Consider the following 24,338-nt stretch of genomic DNA (forward strand, 5'->3'; position numbering starts at 1 on the left):
AAAACCCTCATTTGAGAGAACATGGGAGAATACTGGAGGACAAATAACGTGTGCACTTTTCATACTTTTTCCCAGCAATCCCCTTAGGGCCGCTGCTAGAAATAGCATACAAGATTTTATGGTTCTTGGCTTGAATCCATAAACACCTTCTTTTATTTTCATGTAACGTATTATATATATAAATAATGAAAACATTAAAACATTCATGCTTCACTAAGTGTTAAAAACTAGGCAGTCAATTATGAAAATAGCAGAATCCATCTTGTTATCTACATATAAATGGAGGGGCATCTGTTTTCATAGATGAAACAGAGCGTACTGCATACATATTCACAGTTCATACAAATGTGAGAACCTACTGTTTTATGGCTTGCCAGTTTTAAGAGATTCAAAGGATCCATTGAAGTTGTTTCTTCCATATAATAGAATGACTCGCTTATTACATTTATTGCAGTGCTCTGAGAAATTTAGATGCATAGCTCTGTGTAATGTGTACTCTGCAGATTTGGTCAGGCCTTGCAAGCTGTCTATCACCATCTAAATGAAATGAAACTTTTCAATTAGCAATCTTCCAGCAGATGCTTTTACTGTTACCCAGCATGTAAGACCTGAGTGAATCTCAAAACAAATACTTTACCATTAAGTCACTTTTTGAGTTCATGGGGGCACACAGCTGTGTAAATGTTCCCCATGCTAAGCCTTTCAAAGTACAGGAGAACCTTTTGTATATCACCTGGAGAGCCAGCTGACATGAACAACTTCAAAGAATAGTTCTATTCCCTTTGGGGTAAAGGACACATGTACAGTACTGATAAATTACATTTCTGTTTAAAAACACTACCAAACCCTAAACAAGTTTGATTCCTCAAAAAAAAAAAATTTGTTACAGTTGCCTAGGTTGCCCTACAAGACTGCACTGCTAGGGTCCCCCCACAACTATTTGCTTCATACTAGTAGTATATCGTTTACCTTATACATGCTCTAAGACAAGCAATTCTACATTACTATTTCTTATCTTATATGCTTATATATATGTGTGTCTGCATACCACAGCCACAGAGTAATACGTCTTCCAGACTCCAGTTTTGTGCTCATACAGCATCTCCGTGCTTGAATTGTTTTAATCCCTTTCCTAGATCCCTGGAGAGGTCCTAGCTAATTATGAGGCCTCCTGCTCCTTGCTCAAACAGATCAAGAAAATTAGAACACAAAGGTGCTGGAAACAAGATGCTCTAAAATCTAACCTTTGCTTCCTTATCAGTAGAATAAAAGAATAGATAGGTAGACATCATAATGAATGTTTAAAAATAATCTCAGTTTATTTGGGGGAAATGTAGAATAATATATTCCTATTTTAGATTTTTTTCTAAGATCTCATGAGCTGAAAGGAAAAAAACTTGGCATTTTTTTGATCAGTAATTCTGTTGATCAAATATTCACTCTTACTGTCTTGAGTAAAAAATAATCTTGTAAAGATGCTGCCAAAAAAGCTTCAGTTCTGAAACAAATTATATAGTCAAATATAATCCAAAAAGTGCATTTAAAAAGCACCAGTCTTCTTTGTGAATCAAGATAGGGTCAAACTTTCTTGTGACTCATCACACCTCTCAGACCCACAAACTTAAAGCAATAAATATATTTAAATTATGAAAAAATTGAAAAAGACAGAATGACATCAAAAGTTTCCTCTGTTTTCCCTAAAAAACCCAATTACAAAGCCCATACATGCTACGAAGTGCTGAAAAAGTACAATGAAGCTATAATATTAAAGAACCTGATCTAAGGCAAGACCTGTACTGGGGCTGTTGACATTATTTTCACCTGATCAGACTGAAAGCACTACCCAGATAACCCTTCCAAGACACTATGTCTTCTCAACGTAGTCAGCAGGAAGTACCTGAAATGCACATTTGAAAAAGGCCAATACAAGAATGAGTGAGGAAGGAGGAATATTTTATATTATTATCATGCTTACATTTTGAAATTCCAAGCCAAACATACTGAATGGTCAGGGACCAAAAGATGAGAAAGTGTGGATGAGCCAACTGTGGATCAAATAGAATGAGAAATTTCAGAGTATTTTATGTAAACAGTTTCTTTTCTTCAGAACACTTGGAACATACCATGAAAAGGCTTTGGAATTCCTATTACATATTCATTATATCAATCATCTGTATATTGGATTGAATTGCCTTCTGAAAGGCCCCCTGAGCCCAATGTTATCTTTATTATTAATTTGCTGATTCATATAATGTTTATTGTTGTGGCAGCCAGCACCTTTAATTAAGAAGACTGAAATACAAAGGAAGGTAGGTGGGCATCCTTTCAGATGGTAATCTGTTTCCTGAAGCACAGATTCAGTGGCAATCTGCCCAGGATAGAACTGAATTACAACTCCCAGCATCCCTCTCCTTTCCAATGAGTTGTTTTATTTTTATATCAAGGGTTTGAAGACAGAAAGATATTTCAGATAACACACAATTCAAGGACTATCCCAAAGGGTATTTTTCATATTCATTTCAGGAAGTAGCCTGTAGGGTTGTTCATGTAATTAATTCACATGTAATTCAAGGAAAGTTGAACTGTTCATTGTACTACTGAGTAAAATATCACATACATCATAGCTGAAGCTGGCAGTGGTGCTCACAGTTAAGGCAGCCTGACACTTGCCCATTACTACACCATTTCAACTACTTCCTATTTCCTGATCTACCAGCCACAAAATTGAAACATCCCAAGACATATCCCCAAAACAAGAAGACTCTAAGCAATATTGGATTAATGTCTTTTTGCTTCCTATTCCACAGTGTGTAACAGGCATTACGACTCATTATGCATTTGAATGTTTGTGGTGTTTTGCTAGAGTAGATCTTTCTCTCTTCCTTTTTTTTTTCAATTCCACTTTTCCATCCTCCATGTAACTCCTATCCTCCAGTCTGTACATGAGCATGGTTCAGACTGCTTAAAACATGTGGACAGAAGGGTCCAAAAGGAGTAGGGTTTACAGTGTAACATTCATAGTACAGGAGCAAACCTGACTTTATGATCTTTTTTATTTCTTACTTCTACTTGTACACGTTACTTGGAATGGTAGCACCTGCTGAAGGATAGGAAAGGGAGTTACATTTTTTTTCTAAAGCATATCAATATAGGAGAGGAAATCAGCTGAAAAAGTCCTTTCCCTGGTCCCCATCAGAAGAAATTGATGTATCAAGTATGTCACTTCTTTTTGCAGGATCATAACAATACCTTACATCAACCTACCTTACTGTAGTCTTACTACACTCCTGGATACCTTTGTAATCTTGGCAACACTAAAAATTCTGATTATAATTGCTTCCAAATTCCCTGACTCTGGTTCCATGATGTCCTCCTGATGGTCAATGCTGGGCTCAGAAGCAAGTGCCAGGTAAATACCTTACGTTTGGCATAAGCTCCCAAGCAGAAAAGGAGAGAAATAAAAGCAATTTCATTTAATTCAGAGGATTCATCTGTGAAAGAAGAAAGGATGCTGTAGTACATAAAACTTGAAAAAAAGGAGTTGTCTTGGGGTGACTTTATGATGTGTATCCCCTATCGCTGCTCTATGCCCAGAAATTATTTTTGTGCCTTTCTGTGCCTTTAAACTGAGCCTGAGAGGGAGGAGAGGAAAAAAAACCTGAGGGAACTCTTCAAAGCAGTTCGTTCAAGGACACAGAGATACAGACTCCTTTGCTTCTGTGGCAGCAAGCAGCAAGAGCGGAAAAGCACCCTTTTTTTCAGCCAGTTTTTCAGCTCTTTTTTATCCGGAGGGAGACGGAGAGTTGAACTTTGTTTTCCTGGGACTTTGGTTTTTTCCCTTCTTCTCTTCTGGACTGTTTCAACATCAGAACATTTCGGGAGAGTTCTCCACCGAGGCCCTGGAGGTGGGCACAAGACCCAGCCCCGAGGAGGAGGAGAGAGACCACATCTACAGAAGGACTCGGAAATTTTCCCAGGTTTCTCTCCACAGTGAGAGGTTTTATTTTTTATCATTATTATCCTTCTCCCGTGTGTTTGTTAAATAAATAGTTTTTATCTCTTTCACTTTCCTCTGAGGAAAATTTATTTTTTCCCCGAACCTGATGGGGGAAGGATAGTTGTAACCTGCCTTCTATAAGAGGATATTTTTCCTCCAAATTTGTCCAAACCAGCACAGGAGTCTACAGTGAACATGAGCCAGGAAAGAAGAAATAGGAGAATACACAGGATTGAATTTTCAAACTGGTGATCAAACGAAAATGAGCAAAACAAATTATCAGACATCTGAGTCACAACAGAAGTCTTTGTGCAGGTAGTAGCCCACTGCAGAATTAAAAGAGTGTGAATTACTTTAGCACGTATTGAAAGGTTTGAGCCAAACCATCATATTTTTGAGTTGGCATGGGTTAAACACTATTTAATATCTTCATCAGTGACATACATAGTGGGATCAAGGGCACCCTCAGCAAGTTTGCATATGACACCAAGCTGAGTGCTGCAGTTGATTCACAGGAGTAAAGTACCCCGAGGGACCTTGAACATATGATTGTATAGGAGAAGATATTTGTTTCCTTCTTAGGAATGTTTATAAAATAAGTTCTTAGTATTTAATATTTCTACAAATGTAGCAATTGAAAAGGGACTTGGATATTAAGATTTGATATAATAATGTACACAGTCTATAAAGTAGCCTAATTTTAAAGCTATATTAGAAGTATATAAGCTATAAAATTACATGTATTTAGGCAGAAGTCTTTAACAGCTGGAGAATGATGATGACGGATCTTAGGAAGTTGCTTTGGATATGTGTATGTGCACACATAGTATATAAATTACTTATCATCTAAATTTGATTGCAACTTAATTTTCCCTTTGAGTACAAAACACATGAGTACATACATATCTGTAAACATAATAATTTTAAATATTTTAGGGTCACTTTATGTTAGAAATTTCCATATATGATTCCAAAAAGCACTTGAAGATAACTTTTCAGATAGAAGGGTCTCATGTTAAGCAGTGAATGGTTTAAAATAACATTATTTTTGAGCATTAGACTGAGCACCAAATCCATTTGAGTTCACAAAGTGCACACAGTATCAGTACTGCCCTGAAATATTAACAAATCAATTTGTATTAACTAAACCAATTATATGACAGTATTTATACTTACCTGCAATGAAAAGTTCTTCCAGGTCCATCAACACATACACCTCCATTGTAACACAGAACTGAGTTCAGTGTAGACTCACTGCAAACATCAACATCAACTTCACAAAACCTGCCAGTGTACCCACTCAGGCAAGTACAAACAAATGCATTGATGGCATCTTGACAAGAACCTCCATTAATGCAGGGAGCAGATTCACATTCCTGAGAAAAGAAATAATAATAATACATTGATTACACATCTTTAAAACACATTAGTTACTCATTCATCTCAACAGCAAGAGACTGAATCTGCAGATTAGAAAAAGTATCGGACTTTTTTATTGTCTGATAAACAGAAGTCTCTAATTTGGGACAATTTTTTGTTTATATAGTGATCCTTTGATTACAACTCACACTCACTATATTTGTTCCTACTCATTAATCTTGCAGAGATGCAAATATAGCTTTATATATGCAGTCTTACAGCCAAAAGTATGCAATTCCACTCATAATTAAATTTTTAAAGCATGTTTTTGAGCCACAGTCTATACAATTATTTCTTCTAATTTTTTGCATTAGGGCTGACTGCTGTAAAAAAAAACACATTAGCAAAGCAATTCTGGACAGAATAAAGAATTATATAAATGAATGCACACAAGCCTTTTATCAGGATTTCCTGATAAATATTTTCTCATTGTCAATTAATGCATAATATTGCAAATAGAAACGTGAAAATGTTTATGTGTTCACATAATAACAATTTCCTCTGATAAAGCTAATGTAAAAATCAGCAAATTCAAACCACGCAAATTAGCAGCAAGTTCATATTTCTCCAGAATTACAGGAGAGTTAGTGCAATAGCCAGTGCAAAAAATGTGGGTTTGCCCTTGAGCACAGAAACCTACGTTTTACCTGTACCCGAAAGGAGTTGTATTTTGCAGCTACAACCCAAATAATCTAGCTAAATCCAGTATTCTAAATTTACTTTCACACTCCCGTAACTTTAGAAGGTTTAATTCTTTAAGGATATCCAAGGGCACTCACATTTCCTGCAGGTACCACAGTAGCTTTGACAGAATGTAAATGCAGATATCCATGGGGAATTGTGAAAAAACAACTTATTTTCCTATAAGCTCTCCATCTGGGTGTATATAGGATGATTTATTAGTGAGCATTACATAAGCTAATTGAATTATATATCCCACAGGAAGATGGAGATAGTCCTACAGACTGCCAAAAATCCTGTGTCTAGGTTCTAGAAGTAGTCTTTTGCTATATTAATTACATTTTTTGTTGGCAGACAGTAGTGTCCTTTTTTTGTTTATAAAAAGATCTCAATTCTCAGTTCCAACTCCCTGACTTTTTTCTATTCCATTAACTTGTCTAGTCTTCTTAATTTGTATTCACTAGTATTCTACACTACAAACCCAAAATTAATTTATTCTCATTAGCAGAATAAATTAAATATATATCAATTAATGGATCAAATATGATTCAAAAGTTAAAGTCCAAAAAATACCAAAATCATCAAAGTAACTAAGGATAAAGCTCAGACAAATGCTCTCAGCTTTCATTCAATACACTATCACAGTTGTACCAAGTTGTGAACAATGCAAAACCTTTTCATTTTCTTTTGTGAAATGTATTGTTCTTTTAAGATTTTACAGTAAGATAAATGTCAGACAGTTTTTAGGAAAGAAATCACACCTATCACTTTCCAGTATATTCTGATGTGCTGCAGCTAAAAGTTCATCATTAGACTCACAAAAAACCAGAATACATGATACCCAGAGACTTGCTAGTCTGAACTGCTCTTAACTCATGAAAGAAAATTTGTGTCAGTGAAAAGACAGAACTATGTTAAAAATGCCACAGATAACTTTATTGCAAAGTTCATGAGCTACCACACTATCACCAAATGCTCTAGTTTGTAGTTTAAAGAACAAGGACATGAAATGACAAACTGAAGTTGCAAGATAATTGTTACCAAGTCTTGCCTGTCTTAGATCCCAGGAGAGACCAATTTTACACAATGACATTAGGGAATAGCTGACTGCAGAAAATTCCCAACTACCCTGATTCTCTGAAGATAAGCTCACTGAAACACCAATCACTTTGTCTTCCTTTATATAATGGGAGATTGAATCTTAACTATGACCCCAAACCAGACAGTTGCCAAATCAGAACAACAATTGTAGGGACTCGTGGTCCTAGAAACATTGTCTCTCTTCTTCAGTACAGTAGGAGAAAAATACTTTCTTGATCACCTCAGGTGCCCAGTTCCCAACCTAATAAGATATTTTTTAACCTTTTCTTGCTTAGAAGTGATCAGATAAATTATTCATAGGAAAATTGTCTCTGAATAACTAAGAAAAATGAAAACTACAAGAATAACATTCACAAAGATGGGTCATTTTATCTTTTGCAAAACACAAATTTCTTGATACATAGGAGTGTCACAATTACTGACTTATTCATCCTTAAATTTGTACGTTCTTATATTCATGGGGTCTTTTCAATGTTTACTAAATCTGAAACTTTAATTTCAGTTTGAAAATGCATAATTTTTCATCTTCAGAGACAAAATCTTAATCTGACAGCAAACCTCTTAAGACTTTGTTCAAGTTCTACTAACAATTTGCTAGCAATAAATGTTTAGGAACCAAAAAAAAGAACCAAAGACACATACACAGACAAAAAACCCCTCAAACCAAAAAATCAACCAAGCAAAAAAACCCCACCACAAAGTAAATAATACCAAAATGAAACTCCCCTCAAAAGGCACAAAATTACTGTCAGCCCTGTGTTGGAGTTCTCAGCAGAATTATTCCATTTAGAAAGCAGAGAACATGCTAAGACCTCCAGGTCCCACTGAGCAGTCATAACACTGAGAGGTCAAGGGGCAACAGTGTCAGCTTTGGTCTGCAACTTGTTTTCTTCCTCAGAACTTTCTACAAACATTAAGAACTCTTTTTAATTACTATCTTTCAGATATCTTAATTTTTTTCAAGCCCTACTTTCATTTTTAGTTTCCTCTGACAACACAGAAAATCTCACTGTATGATTGGGTTGCCTTCGGCTCACCCAGCTGTGGCCAGGAGACCCAAGGCCTCCCTGTGGCCATGGCAGCATTGAGGCCCTGTGTGCATGTGCCGGACTCTCCAAATTCACACCCACCTGGCCTCATCACTCTGGCCCAAGCAGCAACACACTGTTACAGGCCTGGCAGACAGCTTTGTTTAACACAAGTCATTAAGATAACTCGGGTATCTCTCTGCTGCAGTCTTGTTAAAATAGCTTAGTGCGGCAAGGTTTTGCTTGCAGTGGGTGGGGGGGCTGCAGGGTGGGGCTGCTTTGTGAGGGGAGGCCAGGGCTGTGCCAGCCGGACACAGCCGGTTCCAGCCGGATCCAACCACCCACCGCAGGGCACGGCTGAGCCCACGCCCGGGGTGGGGCAATGTGTTTAGAAAGGGTATAAAACTGTGGAGAAAATCATCAGAGACAGGAGTGAGAAAAAAAGTGTGAAAAAACCCCTTGCAGTCATAAAGGTCAGAGAAGAAGGAGAGGGAGGCGGTGTCCACCAGGGATCCCCAGGAAGGTCCTGGAGAAGACCATTGTGAAGCAGGTCGGCCCCTTCTAGCCCACAAAGGACCACACAGGAACATATATCCACGCTGCCATGGGTGTGACACCACACCACAGCAGGGGGATGTGCCCCAAAGGAGGCTGCAGCCCATGGAGAGCCCATGCTTGACCATGCTCCTGGCAGGAGCTGCAGCCTGTGGAGAGGAGGCTCTGCAGAAGAACGTGTTCCAGCAGGTTGGAAGGAAAGTCTTTTAGTTTTTCATTGACAGTAAATTAAATTAATCTTCCCCAGGCTGAGTCTGTTTTTCTTGTGACAATAATCGGTGACCATGACCAATCTTCCTGTCCTTATCTTGACCCACAAGCTTCCTTTCTTATTTCCTCCCTCTCTCCTGATAAGGAGGGGGAGTGCTGGAGTGGCTGTGTGGATGTCTGGCAGCCAGACAAAGGGAACTCATCATACCTGGGTATTCATAGGCTGTAAAACTTTCTTTTCTGTCCTATTAGAGCAAGTAACTTGTCCAAACAGAGCTATAATGCCTAGCTTTCCTGTGGCCATCATTGCCCCTTTTTCTTTTTCCCTTTCTGTTTTGTTTGTTCTGTTCAAGGGCAGCTTCAGTCAAACCAGGGCTACAGCCACCCACAGCCAAGGAAACCACAACAGAAAAGCAGCTCCTAAGGCCTCATCTTCTCATCTTTTTCTTGTTCTGAAGGGGTTTGTTCCTTCCACTGTCACCAAACAAACCCAAAAAAACTCCACCCTTATTGACTTCAGTTGGGGTGCTCTGCTTATTCCTCAACCTTCCTCACATTTTTTAGAGATGCCCACTACTCACACTTTACAGCCTACCATTGCTCCCCTTCCCAGCTCATCTTTAAAAGCATGGATGGCTTTAATAAGCTCCAACGTAAGGAAATGATTCAACAAAATAGAAGTTAAATAATTGTAATTACTTGCATAGAGTTTTTAGCAACTCTTCATGAGTCTGACACACTTTATACTCATTCAAGTATCTTTTGAATTTTCTCATCTGACCTCGTAGGAGTAAAGCAGGAGGGGTCCCTTTCAGTATGCATTTGTTATTCTGAGTTTGGTATTTTTTTTCTGTGCAGCATGAGCTTTCTCCATTTTGACCTAACAAGGAATCCTTTGAGTTTATGTGTTGTTAACAAGTAATGACCTTGGAAAAGATTTAAAAATTATAATGGACAAACTATCAGCATGAACTCCTGTTGGAATGCTATGGAAAAAATTGCTAATTCTACCCTTAAATCTTCAGAGAGGGGAACTATGACTTAACACTATAACTTACTAAGACAGGTGATTATTTCTCTTTTTATGGTTAGTGGAAACTGAGATATTGTGCCAAGTTCTGGAATCTGTTTACTACAAAGGGTGTCAAAAAATGTAGACTATTTAAGTACTATCTAAAATACTTCACAGTAAGTTAAATCTAAGAAAAATAAGACTTAACAGAATTTTTAGGATAGGATTTTTTTCATAAACATTATTACATCGTATATATAATTTTCACATGATATTGCTAAAAACAATATATACAGGTTAAAAATTATTAGAAAAATTTATGGAGTAAAGATCTGTTTCTAGCTATTAAAAGCAATAATCAGTGTGAGTTCTTTGCTATAAGAAGTCCCAGAATTCTTGATGACTCTATGAGTGTTCTCAGGTTTATGTAATCACCAAAAAAATTGAGAGAGAGAGAGATAGATAATGGACAGTTATTTTATATTATTACAGATAGTGCACAGTTATTTTCACAAGAACTATTATAAATTAAGTATTTAACTCCCAGAGAAAGTCAGTACAAAAATAACTACCTGGATTCCCCAAATCCAGATATATCCAGCAAGAGATAAGGTTCAACTTGACTGCTGAGAGTCAGTCACTGTAAAACCTCCTTATATTTTCAAATAAAGGCTCAAGGCATCTCTAAAACATATGCTCTAGGCAAATAAAATTTAAATACAAGTATTCATTTCCATGGAGGTGTAAGTAAATGGAATATACAGACTTCTGACAGGAGAACAGAATGGCGATTTTCTGGCGTTATTTTTACTAACTATTTTTACAGTAAATATAAGTCCTTATTGATTTTCCTAGCATAGCAAAGCAATTTAAAAATCAAGGCAAAAAAATGAAAGAATATTGAGATTTCTAGTTATGCAGGTCTTCTAAGGGTAGATTTTTTTAAAAATCCTTAGTTCAAACAATGTCATACAAGACCCACTACATTTATTAGAGCACAATAATTTATTCTTCTCTGTATTTCCTGTTCCTTGAATGTCATGGTGCAGTAAATCTTGTTTTTTCTAGGAAGAAAATGACTGTCCCTTAAGAGGGTCCACCTGGCATGGCACAGTTCACTGCTTCTGCTGGCATGGAATTGTTCTGAAATCTGGACTCTTAACAACTGACCTAGAAAGGCACTTTGCTCAAGGCATTCTACTTCCATATCCAAATCTGCAGGTCCATACTGACATCTGTCTTTGGAAGTGAGGTTGGTCTGTCTAAGAAAGCCCAACCTTCTACATATCTCATTATATTATCTCCAAATTCAGAATCCATAGCTTGAAATAATTGTAAGGGAACACATTTTGGCAAACTAATAAAAAATAGTGAAAATCCACTATTTTTCCAAATAATGTTCAACACTCTTTCTTAAAACAAAATCTAGAAGTACATTTTGGAAGTTAGGATTTTTTTTTTCTTTTCTGGCAGGAAGGACTTATTTTCCATTAGTCCTCCTTGGAAATGCTGATTAGAAATCCAAAGTTATTTCTAACTACACTTTAAAATCTATTTCTATGAAGGAGATTCAAGGCAAAAAAAAAAAGTAAATGTAGACTTATTTTTATTTAAGTGACGTTTTGCTTCATATCAAAAAGGTAGTTATAAAGTGGAATGATTCTTAAGATAACTCATGCAAATCCACTATTGGGATGGGGGGCAAGGGGACGAAAGAAAGGGATAAGAAAGGAATTTAAAGATATATATTACACCACAAAAGAAAGATGCTTTCAAGAGGCATGCTTGCATTCATTTAATGATAGGACAACATTATTTTCAGGTCAAAATTGATTTTTTTTTTGATAAGCAAGAGCCATGTGGCTAAGGGTTTGGAGTGAAATAAAAAATAAAGCAGGCAGAAAGTAAAAAAGGCTGTAGATGAATGCTTTAGAAGCTAATTCAGATTTTAAAGCAAGGTTTTTTACATACAGAAGATAGTATGCATATTGTTTTAATGAATACTGAATCCAGATTTTGAAAAAATAATCTAATTTTACAGTGTGTATACTTTGGGTTAAATCTTGATAGTGTTGATCACATATAAAAGTATGAGATGAATGCTCCAGATGTATTTCTATTTGATGTTTAAAAAAACTATAAAGTGTATTTTTCTAATGAGTAAAATTATTGTGCTATTTTTTGCGGTTAATATAATAGTGAATACTTTTTTTTTTAAATTATTAACTTTCTCAAACTTTTTGTTTTGGTAGATTAAATATATATACAACATCTTGAGGAATGAACTAGGAAAACTTGTGTCTGTACTTCAGAATGTTGGATTTATCCAACATATTTCAATTCAAAAGGAGTTCAAAATGATAAGAATATTTCACCTTGAAATTTTGGATTCCAAACACAAGGAGAAGAGAAAAAATAATAAAAATAAACCTAATTTTGAGACAATAATACAAAGCAGGAACATACTGGATTAGACCAGTGCTCCATCTGGTCCAGTATTCTGTCTACAGTAGTGGTGGAGGGAAACCCACTTTAGCAAAATCTATGTCCCATGCATCCTCTCTTCAGCAAGCAGAACTGTCTAATCAGACATGATAAAGTATATTTCCCTGACTGGTTTATTTATCATTCACTTATAGACCTGTTGTCTGTGATGTGCCTAATTTTTCTGAACCTACTAAGAGATGACCTGACTCTCCAGCCTTTTGGGGCAGCAAGTTCTAGGGGTTCTCTGCTTCCTCTGAAAGGAAGTAGTTTGTTTTCTTCCAAATATTTCTCTGTTTATTTTTTTATGTCTCCACAGATTATTTCATTACAGAATTTGCAGAAGAGATTTTCCATTTATCTTCCAGTGCAGTAGTCTTCTAAATCTTGATTACATTCCCTTCAGCTTTCCCATCTTTAAAGGGAAGAGTTTCAGCCCTTTAGATCTCCTTATATGTCAACTTTTCAATTCACATAGTATTTGTTATTCTCTGTAGCTTCACTAACTCTACCTGTGTTCCTTAAGGTGCAGGGTACAGAACCATGCGCAGTAACCAATGTATGAGCCCACCTCGGTTATGTAGCAGGGAAATCATGTCCTCTGTCTGGTTCCTCATACTCTTCCTGATCATGCTGTAAGAGACGGTCCGAAGATCCCTCATCTGCCTCACGATCATCGCCAAGGACAGAGACTGAACACAGGAGTCCTGGCCTGGCTGAGGTGGGATGTCTGCCAAGTGTTGCCTGCGGGTGTGCCCACTGGGAACTGGTACGCATTCCTGAGGAAAATTAGTGCAGGTCACAATGGACTGTGCCGTTCTTGCTGCCCAGGCGGGAAGGACTGCGCTGAAGCGGAAAGGAACGACCTGTCCTGTACACCTCTCCGGTACACCTGTCTTGTACATCTGTCCTGTACCTGTTTCCCAAAGCAACGGACCCCATAACAATGGCTGTAGATTTCCCAACCTCTTGGCCAGTTGCCCCTCGCTTCTGAAAAGGACTATAAAGGGACCTTCTGAAATAACCGAGTCCGAGATCTCCTCACGGAAAGAAGACAAATCTATTGGCGGAAGACCACGAGGACTTCGTCTCATCCGTTGGTATCTATTGCCCCTCTTTTTCCCCCTCTCTACTTTGTTTTTCTCTCTCTCTCTCTCTTACTCTCCTCTATCGCATTACTGTGTTGTGGGCACTTAATAAAGGTGCACTGTTTTGATTAAAACCTAAATCTCTTGTGTACTTTTACACTCTGAGATCGATAAACGAACCATCACGACCCCTGCTTGCATTAGCGGATCGTGACACATGCCCAGCAGGTTTTTTTGCTATGCTTTGCTGTGGCTGTAGATTGACACAATGACTTCAGAGAACTGTCAATGGTCGTTCCAAATCTTCTTTCCTGAATTGTAACTGACAGTTGAATTCAGTTGTATGAGGCTATTTCTCCCTAGAATGTCACTTTACACTGAAGCTTATCTGCCACCTTTTCCCTCTTTGTTTCGTGAGGTCCTCCTGGCAATTGTCAAATGCAAAGAATTCACTAAGCTTCTCTCAAACCCTGTTTGAGTACACATTTACACTTTCTCCATCAAGCAATCCCACCAATTCCCTACATCCAGACTTTGATAGATGTGAAGAAATTTTTATAATTTAGAGTGCCCTTTACCAAGACGCTTTCCAATTTTTGTTTTAGGTTTTTGGAGTTCCTGACAGCATTTGAATTAATATGTTCTAAAATTTTTTTTTATTATTTCCATGTAGGCAAACTCTCCATTTGTTAAAATGCCATTTTTTCCTTGTGACAGCCTTAAGTTTCTGCCTTAAGCCACTCAGGGGCTTTGAACCTCTTTGTGTTCTTCAGCTGTAGCACACATTTTACCTGAGCTTTTAACATTATTTGTTCAATAGCCATTAATATGCTTGTGGGCCTCACTTTTATATAGTTTATTTTCCTGAAACTAAGTAAAATAATTTAATGTTCCTGGGGTTTAGGATATACTCTGTTGTTTAGTATACATACTATGATATCAGTTGATAGGATTTTCTCATACAAGAGATTAGAAACATGCCTGTCAGTTGAATGTCCTCAGAGGACTTAGCACTTTGGGGGTGAAATTCTTCTTCAACATTCTTGTAGGTCTCATCCATTTTTTTAATTCTCCAGTTTATATTATCTATTTTTCCTATTACTTTCTATTTAAAAGACTCTAATTCAGTCACTCTGACTTAAAACAAACTTCCTGTCTCATGCCCAGGAGGTCTCTGAAATGTTACACACACTGAAATTGTCCCATGGGTCTGTAACTACAGATACTGTGCTTTGCAGAATAAGGTGGATATCTCCCTCTCCTCCTCCTCTTAGATTTACCTATCTGCATCTTGTACATAAACCACATTATTTTTGGAAGTTAACATGAGTTTAGTTTCTTTCAGGAAATTTACCCAATGCTTTTAAAACTAGTTAGCAATAGGTAAAAATACTCAGGAGTGTGAAAAAGTCTCAGAGAGGCATGAAGAGCATCCACCTTATCTGAGGGTCTTTGTACATCCGCCGATGTTTGCCATACCCGTGTATTTTGTGCAATCTGGCTAGTCTTGATGAATAAATATTTGCTTGAAGTAGCCTCTGCATGTGCATAAACTGTGGTGCCTTTGTGCAGAAAATTAGTTGATTTTCCTGATTTACCACTTGTTTCTATCTTTTATGAAAACAGAGAGAAAAGATCAGTAAAACCAGATAAAAAAAAAAACAACCCTAGCATGTAGTCTGATCTATCAGATCAGCTTTCTATCAGATACAGCTTTCTATCTGATACAAGATGAAGCACCAACAAGCTGAATATTCTCCTGTGTAAAGACTCAAAATGTTTTTTGCTTCCTTTTTGACAGGATGAGACAGTGTTAACTGAGCATGAAGAAGCACATCTGTCAATCATGTTTTATCTGCCATAGCAAAGAAAAAGAAGCCAAAAAGAGTAAGTAGTAATGTCTATTACTAACCACAATTGCTTTTACTGCACATAGTATTAATCCATGTTTGTCAGAGAGAAAAGATCAATTTTCCATTATGTACATTATTTTACCATTTCAAAAATATGCAGATGTCAAAGAGAATCATGTGCGTTGAAATTGATTCATATAATGCATATATTTTTACTGTTACTCTTTTTTGAGTGAATTCCATAAATGAAAATGCAATGAAAACTGTAGTAGATAGGGAAGTTCCAATATACGCACTCCATAATAGATATGCAAAAGTTATAGGCTATAAAGATATAAAGTGCTTATTTTGTACCTAAAAGTATTAGACAACCAGAGAAAGTTTTGAAGTGTATTTTCTTGAAAACTCTATAGCAACATAGGTGAGGATGAAAAAATCAAGGGTAAAAAAGTAAAGAAAAATTATCTAAGTATGCCTAGGGAAACACACATGAATATATTTTATTTTTAAACTGGTTATTTGAATCATCTTAGTTGCTGACCTTGCAATGACTACCCAGCTATTCTCTCACTCTCCCTCCTCCTACATGACACGGAAAGAAAATTAGATGACGAAGCTCCTAGATTGATAAGGACAGAGAGATCACTTACCATTTGCTGCAACAGGCAAAACAGACTTGACATGCGTAAAATAATAGTATAAGTTCTTGGAATTAGAAATAGATTTTGGGCCAGCGAGAATCAGAAAAAAAAACATAAGTCCACACTGCACTTCTTCCCAAGTTCAACTTCACTCCTCTATTTTGAAGTTTTCTACGTCCTCCTTTCACCCTGAGAAGTGCAGACAGGGTGGGAGAGAGGGATCGTACTTTACATCAGCTCCTCTCTGCTGCTCCTTCCTTCTCCCACTTTTCCCCTGCTTCAGTGTGGGTCCTCTTTATGTGCTTCAGGGTGAAACTGCTCCTGCATGGGCTCCTCTCCATGTGTCACAGTTCCTGCCTACAGCCTGCTGCTGTCTGGGCACTCCATGGGCTGTAGCACTTTCAGGACATAACCACATGTTGCAGCATGGGGTCTTCTGTGGGATGCAGTGCAGATGTCTGCTCTGGCATGGTTCTCTCCATGGACTACTGGCAAATACCTACTCCACCATAATTCTCTTCAGGGGCTACAGCTCCTACAATCCCTGCTGCAGCACCTTGAGCTCCTCTTCCCTCTCCTTCTTCAATGACCTTGGATACTGCCTGGTTGTTTCTCACACTTCTTTCCTCCTCACTCTGCTGAGCAGTGTTTTGTACTCTTTCTCAAATACATTTCTACAAAGGTGCCATCATCTTGAGTGAGAGACTCAATTCTCCCCCACAGATGGTTGGCTGGATTTGACTCAAATGTGTTGATCCCAGCATGGAGCAGCCCCTGACCTATTCTCATGGAGGCCACTCCTGCCGACCTCCTTCTAGAACAAAATCTTGGCTCCTACACCAAATGAAATTGCATATCCCTTAATACAAAGAAATGTACCTACAAGTGAATTATCTGGATTACATCATGACTATTTTTTAAAACAAAGGAAGTGGCTGAAGCTAATTTAGAAAAAAACAATTACAGAGCATAAGCCTACCATGATTATTGTGATGTGCATACCCCTACATAGTCAGAAAGCCTAGCTGACCACTATAAGAGTTGCATAGGCATGATCTATGTCTGAACAGGATGAATGCAATGATAGAACCTGTAAAATATGACCCTTGCAGCATAGTGTAATCTGGGAATCACATTGCATGCAAATAGAATGACTATCAAAAAATGAAGCTGTTACTCTGACAGTAATCTGTCAAAGGTATATGTATATTGTTTCTTCCTATGAATTTCTAATCTATGCATTTTCAAACACCTCACTATGAAATATGATTATCTTTTGAATATAATTTTATGATGTTGTCTACAGGTCATTTAATCTCTCGTTCTCTTCAAATGGAGAAAAGTGTAAATCATGGATGTTTCTAGAGAAAATATTACCCAAGGGTATTCTGTATTAGCATTGGCAACATCTGATAATCATACAGATTTGCAATATCATATCTTTGTACTTTGTAGAGCTGGATTACTTATTTTCTGACTTTTTCATTCTGTAAAGGAAGTTGGAACCTAATATTCCAGCTAGATTTACTCCTTGTGTGAGACTTTCACGGATTTTCAACAGAAAAATTATGGACTATACTTCCTTTATGTAACATGAGACATTTTTAGTTATGTAGTACCTTAAGCTGTAAATAAAAAAATTATGAAAAGTCCCTGCATTCGTACATAAGTCAAAAAGAAGTTTCTATAACATTTTGGAATGTTTTTTGACAATTCAGTAGCACAATATTAGAAGCAGATAGCCTGAAGGAAGGTTCATGCCAGACTTTCTCATGAGACCAAATGCATTTAAAAGGATCGTATCCCAAGATCAGATTAAACTCTGTTTGGCAGAAAACCTAAAAAAGTCTAAATCAATTCAATACTTTCTGCAAAGTGTAGTCAATATCATAAGCTCTGTTCATTGTTCTGCCAGATGTAGTCACTTTCTCCAAATTGGTTTGCTGACCATGGGAATCTGCACAGCACAGACTTGCATATATGGATGCCTTCTTGTCCACAGCCGTTCCTCATGAGAGCATAAAACTATTAATGAACTTCAGAGGAGAGAGAGGGCTGTGTATTTAGTACCCAATGGTTTTGTATCATAGAAATCTACCATTGCCTGGATTTTGAAATTTTAGACAAGTCAAGGCAACTTTCAGTGTAGAACATTGCAACTTGAGGTTTACTATTCAAATATGCAGCTAAGCTACAGCAAATGAGACTCAAACATGCAAATTAGGTAATTATACTATTCATCCTGAATGGAGGGAGAAATGATTTTCAAGTAATGTTGGCTTAGCTTGCTGTGGCTTTTCAGATTTATCATTCACCCTTCACCTTTAAACTTTTTTAGACATTTTGTTAATGGTCTTTTCTAATGGAGTGTCATGTAAGCAAAAAAATAATACACTTTTCAAAATGGATTTTAAACAACAATTTCTGTCATGCATTTCCAATATACTTACTTCAGAGGTTAACTAAATAAAGATGAGTTTCAAGTGACCTATTATCCTTTCCCCTATAATTAAAAAAAACATTTTGAAAACATACATTAATATTTATCTCACATCTTGAGCTGGTCCATCCTGGTTCACAAGAGCATTGATACCCATCAATGAGATCTACACATCTGAAATACAAAACAGTGTTATTCAGATGAAGCTCTGCAATTCCAGATTCAGCACTAGTAGTATCATTTCATGCATTTCAAAATAGTGGTCTGATGTAACCTTTTGTAATCCACGGTACTTTTCAATAGTTTTGTAATGGATTTCAAATGTGTATACTATGGGTGCTGAGGCATTTTGTAAGGACTCTGATTGTTGCATTGGAAGACGTCTTCCAATTTCAACTTGTTGGCATGTAACAGCTAAAGATTTGCTTTTAAGTATATTAAACACTAATTAATCCACACTTACTGAATGCTAGTTACAGTAATGAACAAAAATGAAAGAGAAATTGAGATAATGTAACTGTACTACATTAGCTTAAGCAGGAAACATCTGTCATCTTTAGGTGTGCTTGTACTCTTACTTTATGGAATAACGTAATTAAAAGCATTTTCATCAAACTTCCCATATCATTAAGTGCTAAATATTGCTAGTTAGGTATATTATCATGGAGATAACAATAGTTAAATAAAAATAGGCACCTTCCATGAAGACAAGGATTTGGCAAGCATTCATTAGCATTTATCTCGCAGTTTTTTCCGATGAAACCTCTCTTACAGTGACACTTGTAGGAACTGATGCCATCAATGCAACTTCCATTGTTGAGGCAAGGAGAAGACATACATTCATCTATATTTTCTTCACACCTATCACCTGTTTGAAAATCCAGAAATGCAACTAAGCTTTAAATTCTAAACTCAAACCAACTAACAGTATATTTATTAATATTAATATTTCCAAATAATTGCTTTTATTTACATAGATTGTTCATATAGTTCATGATATTCATCAATAAAGAATATCCAGCTGGAATTAGCTAAGGTGTAAATGTCAAAAAGGATGGTTATATTGAAAAATATATGATGATAAATGACAAATATAAAATGATGACATCTGTAATTGTGGCAAGGCAAGAAGGCTTTAAATACCGTCCTGCAAGCAATGGAGAAATTGAAATTTCAAGATTAAATTTGTTACACAGTTAGCAGGAAGTTGAATAGCACAGGTTTCCTATAGGAGGAATACAGAACTAAAATGGTATGTCTTGGTGGTGGTCTAACTATAATACTTATTTTCTCAAAATGAAATTGAAATGCAGGGGCTTTTGATAAATGATGCAAGACTAAAAAAACTCGTTCTAAAAAACTCTAAATAAAACTCTTTCATATTGTTTTTTCAAGACATTCACTAGGAATGATATGGTGGTGCACTTTTATGCTTGTGCGTGCCACAACTTCCATCTAACTATCTTAAAATAATATTAGTATTTTACAAAATACTAATTGACAAACAACATGTGCATAGGTCTCTTTGTAGGCCTGCCCACTGCCTGGGAGGCAGCTATGCACCACACAGCCAGCTGCTTGTGCCCACAGTAGGATGGGGGGAAGAAACAAAAGGTAAATGTGAGAAAACTTGTTGATCGAGATGACAGTTTAATAGGTAAATCTAAAGCCACACATATAAGCAAAGCAAAACAAGGAATTTATTTGCTGCTTCCAATGGGCAGGCAGATGTTCAGCCATCTCCAGGGTCTTGGTTTGGGACAATTTAAAAGAGAACACTCTGGAATGAGTTAAAGTAATCATTGACAATTATTACATATTCACATATGCTTTCATTACAACATAATCTGCTGAGAAACTTAAAATTATATTTCCTTTCCAACTTTGTGCCTAGTGTATTCAAAAGACATGTATCATGAGATATAATTAGGATTAGATTCTGCCAAGGCTAACTCTGTTGGAAAGAACAGGAATGCCTTGTGATGGTATCTCCATATTTTTCCCGTACTAAGAAAGCATTAGCAGTATTAATAGGAAAAATGAACCTTTGCTCTTGTCAGTGCTAAAAGTTTCAGACATCTCTAGAGGGTAAAAGTCCATTTTGTCATTCTCACCCTAGAAAGAATTTCTGAGATTTTCTGTGAATAAAAACTACAATCATTATAGTAATTATGGCACAATAGGTTTAAAGATGAAAATGAATACATGTGTCACAGGAAAATTAATTACATTTAAAAAAACAACTTAAAAAAGGGGTTTTTTAGGTATTAGTTCTAACAAAGAAAATAACTTTTTCAATATTAGGAGCTCACGTGTTCTTGCCAAAATGCACAAACTCAAAATATTTTAGATAGTTCTTATAGAAAATAATTTACATTCAGATGTTAAAATTTCTTCTTTAAATTCAGCATCCATATTCTAATACCCCCTGAACAATACATCACTAATCCATCACGAATATATCTCTAGCATTAATCCCTTGGGATCACTGGATTAATCCATCCTGATATGAATAAACATTTTCATTTAAATTATTTCCAAGAACAAAATGTACTAAATTTGCAATTTGTTGCACTGCAGACACAAAAGGCTGGAAATTGGTTATGACTATAACCTAGACAGTCTGTCAGTCTGTTCCAATGTGACTGTCATTTAATTTGAAACCTGCCTTCTTTTTTAATCCTTTTTCAAAATATGAAAACTTTTAATTGAAATAATCTTGCTGAATACAACTAAATATTCTGTAAAGTTGGTGTGAGACAGATTATAATACTACCTAACAAGCACTTTGCTTAAAATGTTGCCCGTAAACTTTTTCATAGCTCAGACTGTGCCAGATGAGTTACTGTGCTTTGAGCTCTGCTTTACAGACCATACTTACCTTGCTAGAAATAATTCCTCCACACATCAAAGAAAGGGGAAAAGTACCTCACACATGCCATGTGGGGGGGGGGGAGGGGCTCAGTGTATTAATGGCTACCTGGAGGCTCCCCAGCATGGCAGAATGCTGCAGGAGGCAAGGAAATGCCATAGATGTAAGACTAGTATAGAGTAATAACAGTAACACTAAGATGAAAAGAAGACTTAGATGAAACTATTCTCCTACTCTTTCAAATCATCCATTCATGGGAAGGATCAGTCTGTCTCATAACTTAATAAGGAAAACTCAGCAGCCTTTTCCAATTCCTACTTTATATTCAAGCCACTTCACTAACTGGCAATGCCTCAGACGTTCTTGGAGCTCATTTGCACAATTCTACAACTGCGTTCTAATCTAGAGATTTTCACATCTTCTGTCAAGTCTTTCACCTGCATCTTGAATCATGTGTTCAGTGTTGGGTCCCCAACTCCAGGAAAGGGCAACAAAGCTGGTGAAGGGTCTGGAGCACAAGTCCTATGAGGAACAGCTGAGGGAGTTTGGGTTGATTAGCCTGGAGAAAAGGCGACTCTCTAAAACCGCCTGTAAGGCAGTGAGGTAGGGGTTGGTCTCTTCTCCCAAGTAACAAGTGGCAGAATGAGAGGAAATGGCCTCAAGTTGCACCAGGAGAAGTTCAGTGTGGGTATTAGGAAAACTTTCTTCACTGAAAGGGCAGTCAGACATTGAAACAGGGTGCCCAGGAAAGTGGCGGCATCCCAGGACTTGATGCTTGAAAATACTATATATTCTGGCTTGTTTACTTCCTATCAGACTCATAAGAAGATATAATAGAACTTATAAATATATATTATAAAAATATGTGAAACCTTTATATACCAAATGTAAAATTACTTCATTATTAGGGTTAAAGACTGAGGAAGATGAAGACTCTTCAATTCTGTTTTTTTTTTTCTTTTTTTTTTAATATGAGATAATAAAAAGATTTGAGTGCTGTTTGAGAAGACTAAAAATTCAAGATACCAATTTATGAGAACGTACTTGTTTGAAAAGAGGAAAAGGAAGAACACAGAATTTTGTGCAACAATAAAGTCAAATATGTTCTACCTGAAAAGAAAAACAAATGCATGATAAAAAAGCAATTGATTGCTGAGAGCATACTCAAAAATGGAAAAGAATAATAAGTTCGAATGTTATACTAATTTATATATGATATAGAAAAAAGAAAAAGAAAGTTGGTATTTCTCTAGTAACTGAAAATTTTACATCTTCTTGAAAAGAGAAAGAACTGAGAGAAAAGGAGAGATGTTCTTTCAGAACTGCTCAGCAGCACCTAGTTCCCTTGTTGGAGTCAATTTTAGTATCAAATATTATAAGACTATTGACAACTACTTGTGACTGTTCTATGAGATTTCATAATAGACAGATGTTAATCAAAAGATCAGTTCATAGGTTTCTCATATGTATAACCTATAATGAAGACAATGATGTATGCAAAAAAATTGTATAGCATAAATCTAAGGAATGAAAATTAACAAATTAAACATGAGCAGAAATACTACAAACCATATTGCAGAGCATATTCCAGTTACAGAAAGAAAATTAATAATTTGTTAAATAATTTCAGCTTAAGACTGTAAAACCCTAAAAGAAGCAGGAAAAGAGGAGCAAGAATATTTTATGCCTATGTATCTTAGAAATTTTTAATTACATTGATAATCTTGTGAAAAATCTTTCCATTTTTAGATTGATTTTAGGTCCCAGTACCATGTTTACATAAGTTTATAGCGTTTAATTAATGGGGGTTTTTAAATTCAGTTGTGGTTTGTTTCTTTTTTTAAATACCTTTTATCTAACAGTGCTCTTCATTACTGCTATAACTCTAAGAAACATTTAACTGCAAGCAATTATAAATCATCAACAGAAGTTATCATCAACACACTGTAAAAGAATACTTAACACTTAGTTATTTACATCTTCATTATATATCTTCCATAATTTGGATAGGTATATATTCAAAAATGTTCCATTTTGACCATGATTGAGCATGGCAAATGATCACTCTTGGCTGACTTTCTGGCCAAGAAAAAACCCAAGAACATAATACAGAGCAAAAAATATTTCAGCTGAGCTATCTGGGATCAAAAGTGATGTAAAGACAAACTGGTGTATGGAAAAATAATGTAATAGCCTGTCATAATTAAAGAAGAAACAAGCTGGCATGAAAACGAGGTGAAAAAATTAAAGTATTTCCCCTATTACAGAAAGATGTAGAAAATACATCTTGAAAAAAATATATGTAATAATTTCTACCAGCTATTAATTTATTTCCACAGCTTTTAAATACTTTGTTATATATACATTTTCTGAATACAAAACATAATATAAATAAATGCTTTTGTCTCCATAGAAGACACTTTTAAGTAGAATTTGTCTTTCATATCCAATAAATAACTTTGATACAGTGTATTTCAACCATCATATTCTAAAGCAACCCTCTTACAAATCTAGAAGCATACTTAAAAATAGTAACTGATGGCAAAGAACAAGTATTCATTTTGTCACATTGACATTAATCTTGTGAAAAACACGAGGTCCTTTTAACATCATTTTAGTATTGTCTCAGCCTGTTATGAGTAAATAATCTGTTAACAAAAGTTTTCTGTGTATAGTACATGGAAAACTATGGCTGATAAGGTCACTGAGCTTGTTTTGGTTGATTTCATCTTAAGTAAGATTTATTATAGCTTAGTGACTAATACCAGAGATTTAGAATTTCTATTTCTATCGTTCTTTGTGTCAGTAATAGATTTATTTCAGGCAATTATTTCACCTATTTCAAGTCAAGTTAAATTGGTGTTGATTGGACTGCAGAAAATTCGAAAGGTTGCCACCTATTTTGAAGTACCTTTTTCTTTGTTTAGACAAGGTTTGATTTCCACTCTGAGTGGGAA

General features: G+C 36.2%; 1 protein-coding gene across 3 annotated transcripts in view; it reads right to left on the reverse strand.

Moving 5' to 3' along the window:
• Positions 1 to 24,338, reverse strand: part of EYS (eyes shut homolog) — an 855,823-nt gene that overhangs the window by 409,547 nt on the left and 421,938 nt on the right. For all 3 annotated transcript variants that reach the window (XM_032104713.1, XM_032104714.1, XM_032104715.1), the window contains 3 exons: positions 19,206 to 19,377; positions 18,605 to 18,683; positions 5,174 to 5,373 (listed from right to left, as the gene is read on the reverse strand). In XM_032104713.1, coding sequence (XP_031960604.1) covers positions 5,174 to 5,373; positions 18,605 to 18,683; positions 19,206 to 19,377 — 451 coding nt within the window. The remainder of the gene's footprint in view (positions 1 to 5,173; positions 5,374 to 18,604; positions 18,684 to 19,205; positions 19,378 to 24,338) is intronic.

Source organism: Corvus moneduloides, chromosome 3, assembly GCF_009650955.1.
Source record: "Corvus moneduloides isolate bCorMon1 chromosome 3, bCorMon1.pri, whole genome shotgun sequence".
In the NCBI taxonomy this organism is placed as follows: domain Eukaryota; kingdom Metazoa; phylum Chordata; class Aves; order Passeriformes; family Corvidae; genus Corvus; species Corvus moneduloides.